The 14,684-nt window shown below is 31.8% G+C and overlaps 2 protein-coding genes across 2 annotated transcripts; both read right to left on the bottom strand.

Annotated features, from left to right (window-relative positions):
* Positions 1-5,890: 5,890 nt before the first annotated feature.
* Positions 5,891-6,620, bottom strand: LOC133335377 (signal transducer and activator of transcription C). Its single transcript, XM_061543656.1, has one exon. It carries the CDS (start codon positions 6,618-6,620, stop codon positions 5,982-5,984), a length of 639 nt encoding a protein of 212 aa, XP_061399640.1. The 3' UTR covers positions 5,891-5,981.
* Positions 6,621-6,629: 9 nt separating this feature from the next.
* LOC133335376 (adult enhancer factor 1) lies at positions 6,630-8,273 on the bottom strand. Its single transcript, XM_061543655.1, has 2 exons — positions 7,351-8,273; positions 6,630-6,766 (listed from the first exon to the last, which is right to left on the bottom strand). Exons 1-2 carry the CDS (start codon positions 8,174-8,176, stop codon positions 6,630-6,632), a joined length of 963 nt encoding a protein of 320 aa, XP_061399639.1. The 5' UTR covers positions 8,177-8,273.
* Between the last annotated feature and the right edge of the window lie 6,411 nt (positions 8,274-14,684).

Raw genomic sequence — 14,684 nt, 5'->3', positions numbered from 1 at the left:
AAACCAAATAAAAGCAAACAACATTCAAATATATATTTAAATCTATTTAAATTGAGGATAGAAATGTGAATATATCTGTCCGATAAACAGTACATTCATGTTTGGTTAACATTTACTACATCCCATAATGTTTGCGATTTCACGATTATTAGTTACATATGGGTAAAAATACAAGCTTACGGCTATGAAATTGATAATCAGGAAAATCTGGAAAAAATAATTTTAATGACTGTTTTGAAATATCAGCAAGAAATTCTTAAATATTATCATAACGGTATTTGAGTACCGGACATGGTTGCATCAGTCCTTTTCTTCTGTTGCTATCCTGATATATGATCAAAAAGGAAACTGACTTTTTTTAGATCATCCAGTTGAAAACAATATTTTTACTACACATGTATATGCCCAAAATAATTTAATTGATGTACTCAGGTATGAATCGAAACTCTAATATATACAAAATAAAATTTCTCTTAAACGAGTTCAGAGACATTAAATAAACCAAGGGACTTGTGGACCCCCTTTTGAAATCGTGTCTATTTCGTTTTTATAACAAATGAATATTTTAACACGACGTAAAATGTTTATATCATTAAAACTGTCTTCCTTTGCCCTTGTTTGGCTTAATAATGTGTATACATGCATACCTTTGAATGTAATAGCTTTTTATGTTTATAAATGCTTCATTCTCTTCTAATATTTTTACAAATGATTAAAAAACTAAAATTGAAGCGAAATGTCATAATGCAATATAATAAATTAATTTTTGCATATGTATTTGGTTGTTGTTAATATTTTCTTCTTTTTTGCATTTCTATATTATACCTGTAGATTTGTTAATTTTTTTGTTTGTTTATTATATTTATATATTTCATATATATGCATTTATATATAATGGAACAACATTAATATTTACCATTGATTTGTAGTTTATTTGTTTTTTTTATTTCTTAGTTTAGTTCGTATACATTGAGTTAGGATTTGATTTTTTGTTTTTCTTGTAATTAAATTCAGTTGTTAGAAATTAAATAAAATTGTAAAAAAGTATACTAATATAATGAAAACGATCTTGTATATGATAAATGTACCAACATTAGCCAAAAACAAACTGATTGCAGTTCAGTTCGCCATCATTGGTACGGACATTTTTAAAACTCATTAGTGCATGCATTAAAAATTTGAACACCGCCAAATATCAGTTTGGTTTAAGCGGTGGTCACCAAATACTCGTTTAGTGCTATTCTTAAGAAAACTCTCCAAACGGCTTCCCTATTATTGATATTTGAAACGTTAAATGAGCAGGAACTTTTTACACTGTAACATGATTAAAATTTCAATGTTTGTTCGCGACATAACTTCTCTTTAACCATAAACTTCCATATAACCATAACAAACATGAATGGCACTCCCATCTCACAAATTCTCTATTGTTCGGTCACTAATTTCTTTGTTGCAGAGTGGTATAGAAATTTGAGAATATAATGTTAAAGTATAACGTCATCGTTCAATTCTTGGTATTTTGAAATTTTGGTCATGTCTTCATGAAATTTTCCAATATATTTCAATGTCTTGTACGGAATTATTTATGAAGGAGTGTTAATTATTTATGAAGGAGGTTTAAATATATTACAAACATATTTAATATAGTCAGGATTCTAATTCACACCAAGAAACATTCTTGCAAAAAGAATTTTCATATGATTATGATAACAATTCTTATTCGTCGTCCCTAATTTTTCAACCAGTTTTAATGAAAAGACATATTCACATTAATTATGTCATTTTTTTCGTTGCAGCTACGATCATTTAGTTCAATGCGAAAGAGAAATAAAACACTACGTAAGTAAATCTTCTTTACCACTCCCAGATCTTGATATTCATTGTCTGCAATTGTTTCAATATTGTTAAATGATTTCCGACCACTGCTACATTTGAAAAGAAGCGCGTTTTTGAAAATTTCTTGGGTAATTTTCAATATTGTTAATCCTTATATTTAAATATTGAAAATAGTTTCCAATGTTTCTCTCATACACGAAGAATAAGATTGGATGATTTCAGAGAATTTCTGTCTGTGGTCATAGTCAAAATTCTAAATTTATTATTCATACAGTTGGTCTGTTCCCGTACTGCAAGAATTTACTACTTTCTATTACGATAACGAATTTTCCTTTATCTCATCGAAAAAAATAGTGAAATAATACAAAGTGCAGTCAATTCTCATACTTACAATTTCCTATTGCGATTTTAACATATTCATATTATATTAAAAATGGGGTACCACAATCGTTTTTCAAAACTTTCCTAGTATTTGATTAAATGACACTTTTATAATTCCCATTGGTGAAATCAAATTATATCATGTTTTATCTTTTGAAATGAATATAATTACATATTTTGTTTGGATTAAACAGAAATAGGATATTTTTATTGTTAATTGTAAACAAAAAGAAAAAATTAAATGAAAATTGTTTGTTTTGTTTTAATAAACAAATGATCATTGTAACTTAAGTATCAATAAAAATTTGTCTAACAATTTATAATACAATAACAATATATAGAGTGTTGTGTGTGTGTGTTTTATGTGTGTACGTTATAAACTAATCCTTACTTTCTAATAGACTTTCAGTTTTTATATTTTTCATTTCTTTAAAAGCATGAAAAATGTTTACGTTTTTTTTCTCCTTCTTTATTTTTGTATTCCTAAACAATAATTATTATGTGTATTATTTTCTTTTCACTGTCTTAAATTAAATTGTTGTAATAATAGTTGTTTTTTATATTAAAATATAATTAGGAAATAGTAGTGGTCACTTATTCGTTAAATTATAAATTAACTTAATATGGAAATAATAATGCTTGTTTGTGTTTTGTGAAACTCAACTGAAACAAAATTGTATAAAATAAAATTTAATATTTTTATATTTAAATTATTTATTAGGTTGCGTGTTGACTCTGTGTATCGCTTTCTTAAGGCTTTTAAAGTGTTTTTTTTTTTTTTTTTTGGTTAAACACAATTGTGAAATATTGTTTAACTATGTAAAGAAATATTCAATACAGGATGTAGGATCTGCTAAAACAAGGCCCCAGTTATGGATGCGATATATGCAATATTTTTCTAATGCCGTTTAGTCAAAATCCCTAATGGGCATCGGAAAGGAATTCTGTTTAAAGAATACGAAAGTATCAATTTTTTCAAAATTAAATTTTGTGGACGGCATTTTAGTGTGTTTTCTGCTTCTAATTTATATTTAAAAAATTTATTTAATACACACAAGTTATAACTTGGTCATATTTTGAAATTATAAATTATTTTTACAGGACAATTTTTAATTAGAAAAAATCAAATGACCATATACACATTCAGATTGGGGTATACGGAAAATATTTTATAAATGAATTTGTTTACTACTCTAATCCATCTGACCTGCAATAAAAAAATTACGAAACATTTTTCTTATAATTTTATTTAATATATTTTTTTTTTTTTGAAAAATCAAACCCTTACCACTTCTCTACAATAACAAATTAAAATAGACCGCTGTTTGTAATTTCGATGGATTTTTCATATTTATCAATGCGTTTTTTTATAGTTTAACATTTTTAGTTTTCAAGGGTAGAAATACTTCACATAAATATTCAAAATGCTTATTTAAAGACCTAAGCACTTTTTAAGCAAATTGAATATCGCAAATTGTAAGCAAATTGAATGAATGTCCTAAACGCATAAGGGACTGAATTTTGTCATTTAGGATTTGTAGAAGAATGAATGCATCATTTTAAGTCACTGAAATATACCACATTATAATGGATTTAGGAATTCTTTAACGTATTTCAAATATATATATCAGCTTAGAGCTAACATGATTTCTATACCATCACACATTTGCCATTTGTATTGTAGCTCAGTGAAAAATTTGTTAGGAAAATAAAAAATGCTCCAAATAAATTTAATTTTCTATGTTTAGTTTTTGTTTTGTGTATTTCTTAAAGAAAATTTACAAACTAATAGTAGATTTCTTCACGTTTATGTGTTCTTTTGTTTTCTGTTATGGTTATTATTAATTAACATTTAAAACTTAACAAATAACTTAAATAAACAAAATTGTAATGTATTATAAAGTTTGAAACAAAGTCTTTATTATCCAATAAATGCAAGTAGGCTGGGTACACAGTTTTGATACTTTTTATATAATAAAAAAGAAGAAAAAAATCAAATAAAATCTCAAGACTTTTATTTATATATATCATACAAAAATAGATTGTTTAATATAACTAAAATTACAAAATTTAATATAAAAAACTAAATCGCTGTCATTAGAAAATAGGAACAATTTCTTTACTTCGAAAAATCGTTATGTATTTTGGCACGATAATGAACCGTTAACGAGCCTCACGTGAACTGAAAAATATTGGTCACTATTGTTACAAAAAAAAAAAATAGTCAAACATATTCTCTCTGAAACAAAGTATTTCTCAGCATTGTGTTAATATATTTCAAGGGGAATTAATGAAATAGTTCATCATTTCTAGTTATAATTGATATCCGCCATTTCCCTTCTTCTATATACAATTCTCTGATATTTTCATCCAAACTTTCTTATAATATGTATAACATTCTAGACCGAGAAACAATTCCACATAAGCATACATTTTATTAGTGGTATTCTTTCTGAAAGTTTAAACGCAGTTTATGTGCAACAAGTTACATCTTCATAATCGAAGCTAAAATATAATATTGATATTCGGTCACTTCATTGAAGTTGGGACTGTAATTCATAATTCTGAAACCACTTGCGATCTATGCATAAGGTTTAAGTTTCAGTTATTTTAAAGTAAAATTATTAATTTCCAAAAATATCTAACTAAACTTATATACGGAGGACTAAGTCTTTTTTAAAAACCAAAAATTTATATATATTTTTTTAATAAAAAAAAAACTTTTCAAAAATGTTGAACCCAACTCTACTTGCATAGTACAAAAAATTCCACATCAATTATTGTTTGCATTATTTGATTATAAACTATTTTTCTTCAATCACTTGTTTTCCATTTGTGTATGGGCCTGTTAGAGTTTTCCTAATTTTTCGTTCTTTCCAATTTGTTTAACAAACGTAAGTGTTTTAACATGTGTCAATTTGTTGAATGTCCTCATTTGAATAAAAAGACTTGTTTTCAAAAAAAAAAAAGAAATTTTACTAAAAAATATCATGGTTTTTAAGAGGATAAAAATAAACTAGAAGAGAACGTATGTATATTTAAAAATTAAAACAACTTTATTACCTATACAAGACAATTAGTTCAAGTATTTGTTTTTTATGGTCTTATCATATGTTTTTCTTTTTGTAAAATAATTGATTACTTATAGTGTGTGTGTTGTGTTTTTACTAATTTGTATTTGATAGGATTCATTGTGTAGACTTATTGTTTGTAGTTTTGTTTTATTCATTCAATTTAGTTACACTACAAATAATGATGCTTAGAGGAGAGATGGTTAGGTTGCCACCATTTCTTTAAGGCAGGCAGCAACGGGGAGGAGCAGGAGCAAGCAGTAACTCTTAGTGTAAGAACAGTCAAAATGACTATTGGAGCAGTAGGTTGTTTTGTTTGTTATACAGCATTTATTCTTGCGGCATTTTAGTTTTGTTTTTAACAATAACTAATTCCTCAATTTACATTTGTGTTTCCGTTTTGTTTTTGTTTTTTAAGAATACTTGTTTTTCAGCTTCTTGTGTGATATTAAATAACAACAACTAACAACAATAATGATATTTTCTGGTTTTCGTGACAACAATATAACAAAAATAATACACGATTTTGTTTACGATACAGCTTATTTTTTTTAAGAAATTGGCTTTTGTTTTTTTTCGGGGTCATTCAATTTTCTTTTACTTGGAAGAGTCCATAACAAAATTGCCATTGATTTCAACCCATTTGTCATCTTCGTTGAGCACATATTCCAGTAGTGTCTCATAGTCAGGGACTCATCCTTCGTTTGCCGTATTTGCATGTCTCGTTGTATTATTGGCATTGTTATTGCTGCTGCTGTTGTTGTTGTTACTATTACTATTATATTCAGTGGAGTGGGGTGACGGTTCCATTTTGATGACACCCAAATGGGGTGTTTGTATTCGCAATTGATGTTGCAAAAATGCACCACCGCCACCTGGGGCTGGATGTATGCGCCCAACGACCACACCACCCATAGTCACAAAATCACCATTGGCTGTTAAATGGCCACCCATTAATTGAGCGGCATTTATGGAACTTAATTCGAGTGTTTGAGCTGCTGTTGCAATATTGGAAAACGCTTCAAGATTGGACGGTGCTGCAGCTATTGTTGTTGTTGCGGCAGCATTGGCAGCCGATGTGCCACCGTTAGTGGCATGTGTCGCTATTATGGTTGTGTTATTGTTTTGCAATTGTTGTTGGTGTTGTGCTAAGGTAGAGGTAATAATTTGACGTGTGTGTTGTTGTTGTTGATGTTGTTGCTGCTGGTGTTGTTGTTGCTGCTGCTGTTGAGCGAGTGCTTGCTGTTGTTGTTGCTGCTGCTGTTGTTGCTGATGATGATGTTGTTGTTGTTGAAGCCCATTAGATGTAGCCTCAGTAGCAACCACCATCATATCCTCTAGTCATCCTTCCTCTTCCTCGGTTTTAATCTTGACGGGAACATAGACTTTGTCCATTACATGGATTTTTATATGGTTATTAAGAGTACTAGATTGACGGAATTGTTTTTTACAAACGGCACATTCAAAAGGTTTTTCACCTGGAAAACGGATAGAAAGAAAAGGGGATACATTAAGACTTTCACAAAATAATATAGCGAAAACCTAGAAAATTTAAATTGAAATACTGATTATGGTCATTTCTAATCTAGTATACGAATAAAGAAAGGGTCGGCTGATATAATATTGACCTCCAAATGGGTTATAATGGAATTGATTACTATAATGTGAGGTGAGAATAAGAATAAATAGTAAAATATGCCAGACTTTTTTTTTAAGACGAGAAACGGTCTGCTTTTCAGATATATCTTTATTTATAGTAAGATATACTGGCAGTTCAATAGAACTTTCCCAACCAGCCAAAATTATATTATTGCACATTTACTTTTTGTTATTTGAATTTTGCCTTGTAAGGGCAGTGATCATTTCAAAGTAATTTTAAGTGATTATTTATACTCTTTCGAGTCGAGGTTGATGATGTAAGTTTCGCAATGAAAATGAAAGCCAGGAGTTAACTAAAAAGCTAATATTTTCGAAATTATCCTATCACGATTTTCGATTTCAATCTGTAAAAATTATCTCTACAAAAATCAACACTTAAAAATATTATTAGTTTTTTACCCACCTGTATGAATTTTCAAATGATTTGTTAATGTACTCAATTGACGAAAATGTTTCGGACAATAGGTACAATTAAATGGTTTCTCTCCGGTATGTATTTTCAAATGATTTGTTAGTGTGGACGATTGACGAAATGTTTTATCACAAACATTGCATTTGTACGGTTTTTCTCCAGTGTGAATTTTCACATGATTGGTAAGTGTGCTCAGTTGCCGGAATCGCCGCTCACAGACATTACACTGAAATGGCTTTTCCGGTGCCGGACCTCCACCGGAGACGGGCGTTGAATTGCCATTATGGCCGTTAGTCAAGACGGTAGCATCGCGGGCAATAAAATGTTGTTCCGATAGTGCAGGACTGTGTGCAGCGGTGGCCACCAAATGTGCCAATGGATGTTGCTGCAGTATGGCATGATGGTGGGCCAAAGCACTGCCAGGTGCAGGTCCATTCCCACCGTTCTGATGTTCAGCGGCCGCAGCTTGAGCGGCGGCTGCCTGGGCCGCTGCCATTGCAGCTGCTTGGGCGGCAGCGTGCGCCTCAGCGCTCACTCCTGCCAAATGCATAAATGGTATTGGAATTTCCGTTGGTGCAGCAGTCGTTGGACCCTGCTGATGATGATTGTTATTGTGGGCTCCGCCTCCACCACCAGTTCCACTGCCGCCACCGCTACCATTGCTGGATGTTCCATTTGTACTTTCATTGTTATTGTTATTATTGTTGTTGTTATTATTATGATTAGGCGACGATGATACAATTACAATTTCACAGTTTGGCATTGCTGCTGCCGCTGCTGCAGCAGCATGAGCATGTTGCAGACTTTTTATATGCATTCTAGGAATGCTACGTTGTTTTTCTTCTCTTGCAGAAAAGTGTTCTACGAAGTCTTAACAACTAAACAAAAAATTATTGAATAATTTTTGTGATTGGTTGTTGCAATTTTCCTCTTTCTCCTCTTTGTCTTCTAACTAAAACTATAGCTATCTGGTTTCTAGTTTTGTGACTCGACCTATTCACTTTAGAAGTTCATAGGCCTGGTCCGTTTCATTTAGAAGTGGGCGTATTGGATGCAGTTAACAATAAATTGATGTAATATTCTCTCCGTTTCACAGATCAGGGATGTTAACTATCACGTTTTTCGGAAAATGTTGCCATGAATGTTGTATATTTGTGGGACGGACAGAATCGGTCCTCGTGGCAAATATGTGGGAACAAATATCACCTGTTAATGGAAGATAAAAGAAAATGGTAGTTGTTAATATATATGTAAAATAAGTATATACTATATTACTTTGGATGTATAAACGCGTTAACTTTCAAAACAATATGGAATGGTATACAAAAGTTGAAGTATAACATTCATTAAATACGATTCTGGAACCATTAAATTGGTTCCTGACCACACGAGATTACCAACTGAAAAACAAAACAACAATCCACGAAACTTCAAAACTCTTTCGCTGATGTTGTTCCTTTGATTGAATTCCTAACATGTTTGATCGTACGAAAGTGTATATACCTATCCTAAATACCTATAAGAATGTGGAAATGATTGATGTGTGGCAATCCAGTATATCTCAAATTCGACAAGAATAGTGCAAAGTTGGCGATTATGTATTATACGAAAATCTAATGGTCCATAAATTTTTAATACAATTTCCCAAACATGGCATATTAATGCAAAATATGAATATTTTAATAATAGACTTTGGAGTAAAGGTATATATTGTTGTATCTGTATTCGATCTTGACTCCTATGAGATATGTTCAGATTCGTTGAAATAAATTGATTTGACGAAGTCGATCCCAAATCTGTAAATATATGGTTGTTTTCAGAGTACCATCTTGTTGTACAATGGATTGTAGTGGACCGGATCACCAGGACAATTGCGATTGAACCTTGATTGAAATTATCGCGGCATCGCATGTTCAATAGATTCTGTAAGCAATTCACCAGGTTATCGGTGGACTCATGATATGCATTGGAATCACTCTACCACATGTCATGTAAATTGTAAACCATTCTAGCACACTTAAAACACCATCATCACAACACGCATCATTGCCACATAGCTTTACATTAATTTGAAGGAAATAGCACTTTGTGTGCGTCGAGGCCATAGAACTAGTCCTTTATTAGTTCCTTTCTTACATTATATGCGTTTATCACATTATTCTGTATTTTGTTATAAAAAGTTTAATTTAATATTGTATTTAATCAAATAGATTGTGGTTTGTTTTCAAATTTCGCGACACAGAAACAAAAATCCCAAGGAAATAAAAGTGTAGTAGCCTCAGTAGTGCTGCTACTACAACTACTACCACTTAAATACAACCGTGTTTTGTAAGAAAACACGTTTTTGTTGTTGCTCTCCCATTAAAATTTCCACCGATCACACAAAAAAAATCTCCCGCTTCACATTCTCTTTAAAACTTGACACTTCTTGATGGAACATTTCTCTTTGGTTCTCTTCTTTCTCTCGTCTCAGAAATTCTCCTCACACCACACCAATCACATTGGAAATTTATGCAAACGAAGAAATTATCCAATGAAGACATTTTATTTTCGAAAATCCGATCTAAATCCATAAAAAATAACAAACATAAACGATAATAGGACGAAAAGCACCTGTCGCTTGGCATACAGAATTTTGTTTTTCTTATTTGTCACACAGCTAGCTTTGAGAGGTTAGAGAATTTCAAGGCAAAATCATACAAGGAAAAAATATCAGCTGGCGCGACCATGTGTCTGGTTATAGCTGTTCGAGAAATTGGGCGATTAGCGCGGTCTTTTTTTATTATCTCGTATATGGGAAAAAAGCGAGGGAACACTTAGCCGCCGGTTAACAAATTGTTTTGTTTTAGAAATAAAACACTATCGTATACCTTAATGTAGAACAACACTGATGGTTGGTGATTTGTAAGTTTTTACGATTTTCCGATTATGCCAACGTGTTTTGTTTTCTTTTTTTCTTGTTACAGAGCAGCCACTGCCACCGACCAACGTTGAGTTGTTTGTGTGCCCGAAGACTATGAAAAATAACTTTCACCTCCCTTTAGCCCCCTCTCAAAAAAACGACAAACACATTACTACCTCCTCCGCCGTCGCGCCGCACGCCTTCATCATTACGTCTTACACAACGACATTCAATGTCTCTCTCACACCCCACCAGCACTAACCAACCAACCACTTGACAAGTTTAACACGAGCCGATCGGATCGAGTTGGGCCGTGTTGATTTTTCGAAATGACTTTTTCACTTCTTACGTGCGTTACATGTGTTCGCTCGCTTGCTCGCTCGTCAATTTACGTACGTATAAATGTTTTGTCAAAAAGAGGAACAGATTGTCAACACACAGATTACACAGAGGAAAGCAGGCTAGCTAACATGAATGGACGACAGACAATTGCCTGCCACTCGTAAATGGATGTCCACATTTCAAGCCATCCATCCATTCGTTCATCCTAAAATTTGTCGTATGCCTTCTTTCTCTCATACAAAACGGCGAAAGTTTCTCTATATTGAGCTCAGGGTCTGGGTGCAAAATCATGATATTGGCACATTTGGGATAAGCATTCGTGGAATGTTCTGTAAATGCAGTTGGAAGCACACTTTACTTGAATTTTCATTGAAGAAAACATGAATTTCCACTTTTTTCGCCTCTCGCCTGTTATCTTGGCTTTTGAGTAGACGACTGACTTTGGTGCCTCTTATTTAACGGCACAGCAGCAGCAGCACAGACACCACACCGACACCATCGCACAATGCTTGTTTTGTTAGCAGCAGTCTCACTCAGTCTCTTCCGTGTTTTGTGAACCAGTTCAGTTGTTCGTTCTGTTGAATTATTTCCACAACACAAACATTGTTGTTTTTTTGAGGTTAGACCTTTTCATATTTCTATATGCGGATTTCAGACAACACGATATTTTGCGTTCGATTTTGTCGCGGACTTCAATGAACACTTCTCATTGCGATTAATGGTCGGACTACGAACATTACAACGATTACGTCTATAGAGTTGTCACGTCACACCCGTGCAAATATTTTCACTTTTTCTTTTCTTGACGACACACACGCACGCACCAACGACACACCATATAGCTCACTCGATTTTTCACTTATTGCACGTTTCAACTTTGACCTACCTTACCTCTGTATGTCTGCCTGCCAGTCAGCTTCGTTCGTATTTTGTGTAATGTGGCGAGGCAGTTCCACCAGTTTTCCCTGTTTTGAATGTGTAGTTGAATCGAGTTGAGGCGAAAACCTTTCGAAACTCGTTATGAATCAAAGGAATTTCGGTGTGTGCTTTCCTAAATTTCAATGCATTTTTTCAGCCAATTGGTTCTTCATTCAAACACCTTTATCCCCGTCGTCAACGTTTCTCTTTTCACATTCCTTTCTCTTTCCTTGCAGTACAGCAAAATCCTTTTTACAGACGGATCTTTGCTACGGCGATTTGCATTTAGCCACCTTTTTACGAAATCTAGTTTCAATGTTAAAATAAAAACTTAACTGTATATCAAAAGATTTGTTTTGATTTAATCTAAACTTTTTTTGAAATTGTTGAGGTCGGTCGGTTAGGAAAAAAGTGTATTTGCTTTTTTCTTGATGTTACAATTCAGTTCAGACCATTCGTTTTGACAGTTCCAGCGGTTGCTGTGTTCAGTATGACTGCAGTGATGTAATAAATCGTATGGCACATTGCGGTTAGGGAGCTCCAATCACAATGAGTGACACCCAGTATTCATTGCATTTGTTATCAGTTCAATTTGAACTTCATTCCTCTATTAAGGAGATTCACATATGTAAATATTTACCTTATTAGATACAATTAGTCGTGTGTACTGAAATCTTCAACTTTGTAATACTTGGGATAACTATATTTATATCGAATAAACCCAATAAACATGATTAAATTCATGATACAACATAGGTTAATAGTCCCTGTTGATTACAAATTTTCTTGTTGAGCCCACTATCTGTGTTTATGAATTTGTATATTTTTGACAACTGTTCTGTCGCTTGTTTATGATGAGTTAAGGGGGGAATACATACAAAAATTCATTCATATAATGCTAAATCGAAAATAATTTACCTTGAACTACCCATGGTACAATAATACTAGGTAGGTCAGCTTGAGTTGAGTAACAAAAAAGCGACTATGTAGCTTCTATTTTGGCTTCTCCTGCCAAAACATAAAATAAATATACGCACCAAGTGGTTGTGCTTATTTGATATTTTTTCAACACATAACTAAAAACGCGAAAAATCCAGTAGGAATGCCAAGAAATATTTGTTTCATCCATAACAAAGTTATTACTTTCAATTTCAAATAAATTTGAATACATTTCAATTTATTAGACAGAGTATTCAAAATAATACACACACAAAATATGTATTTTGATTTGATGGAACAAATCATGGCACAATGAATAGGTAGTCCATTTAGAGCAGCTGATGTCTTCATTAACTGTCAAAGTTGGTAATTTCTAATTGAATTCGATATGCAGCGTTGTCCAATCATGTGAAATATTATATTGAAAATTTTGACATATGATCGAGACAAAAACAAAGGTTCTGATACATCCCCTTTTTATTGTATCATGGAACAAACTACCTTGATAAAATTATTATTATACCATGAAACTACCATAAAAATTAAATCCGCTCATTAACTTTATTTGCAGAAATCGTATGTTAAACCGAAAAAACTTCAAAACAACTCTGTTTTTGCACAAAAACATACAGAAATTATCCTAAAAGTACCAGTTTAAAAAAAAACCTACTGACTGACATCCATTTATTGCAATGTTACAGAACATGCATGACACAACTATACAAGATAGTCTCATATAGTCATTTGTTTGTAATTTTTCCCATCAGCTTTCAATATTTCTTATAAAAAACCTTCCTTATATTCAAAGCCTGTGTTCAATGATAAAAAGTAATAAATTATTTATTTGAATTTGATTATGGCATAATTATACAAGCTACGGTCATCTGCATGACAGTTGCATTAATCCAATTTTTTCATAATCAAAATTTTTACAACATCCGTCATTTGAAATTGAAATGAGAATACAAGTGTCTTTAGTATTAAAATGAAATGAAGTCGATTTGCCAGCAGTTATTTGTTTATGTATACATACACTTTTCACTGCTTCCATGATGTGTGTAGTAATATTTTGTTAGAAATTATATAGTAGGTTAGAAATGCATAAAAAGCTTTGTCGTTTTAAATTATAGTAATATTTATTATGAATACAAACAAAAAATGAATTTTCAGCAGTTGACATATTTTTGTCAGGCAGTTATTTTAAATATTATCTAATTTGAAAGCATAATTTAAGGAAAAACGATTGTTTTTTGGGACAAAATAAGGGTTGTATTTGAAATTATCTCGATTTAGCATACGATTTATCGTATGTTGAGTCGAGGTAAATTCAGCTCGGTTTACCAATTAAATCAATATAAAACACTTTATCACGATAAAAGCTATAGTCTATATTGTTAAATATTTTGAAGTTCTCTGCCTCTATAATCTATAAATATAAATTTAAATATATTTAAGTTTGTGCATAGTACATATATTTATATGCAATTATTAAAGAATCTCCTTTGGATTTTTAAAATTTCTTTTGCACAGGACCGTACAAATTTGTTAACGGCGTCATGTATTTTTGAACTGCTTCGGATTTCCAATTGTTTTTAAATGTAGGGATATGTAGTTGGGATACAAATTACATTTCATCTACTGAAATAAGAGTAGTGTGAACAATTCTGTATAAAATAAATGTTTCTTTTTATAAAGATTTAATATTTTTAAATAGGGTTTGTAGAATATTCTAATAAAAAAATTGTTTGCCTGATTATTTTTTATCGGTTTATAGATCCCTGAAACATCATTGCATTTCTCCCTTTTGGTTTCATTCTAAACAAAACGTTCTATTGGGAATTTTACTTTGTCCATCATTCGTAACATTGCATTCTATTGGTTGTTTTGCTTTGATCTAATATTTATTTGTCATTTGCTTTGAAAAAAGAAGGAATAACATGTGAATTGTTTTGTTTTTCTCTCTTCTGAATCAAATAATCGAAACTATTGAATTTCGGTATATTTTGTGGATTTTACTCTAAGTGTATATTGTATCGTAAATGTACAAATAAATATTTAAAGATAAAGTGAAACACGTAGACAAACAAATCCAAGCCCCCATCGGTCTTTGTGATCATCATTTTTACGGACAAGTGCTAATAAATCTCTAGCTGGAATACTTCAGGTAATGTTCGGATCTAAAATAACGTTATTGTTAGTTTTGCAAATAAGTTAATCTTTATTA

This window comes from Musca vetustissima, unplaced genomic scaffold, assembly GCF_032173495.1.
Source record: "Musca vetustissima isolate MV318-11 ecotype Yass unplaced genomic scaffold, APGP_CSIRO_Mvet_v1 utg7685, whole genome shotgun sequence".
NCBI lineage: Eukaryota > Metazoa > Arthropoda > Insecta > Diptera > Muscidae > Musca > Musca vetustissima.
Note: the sequence above shows the minus strand (reverse complement) of the source record. Positions and strands in the feature narration are given on the sequence as shown.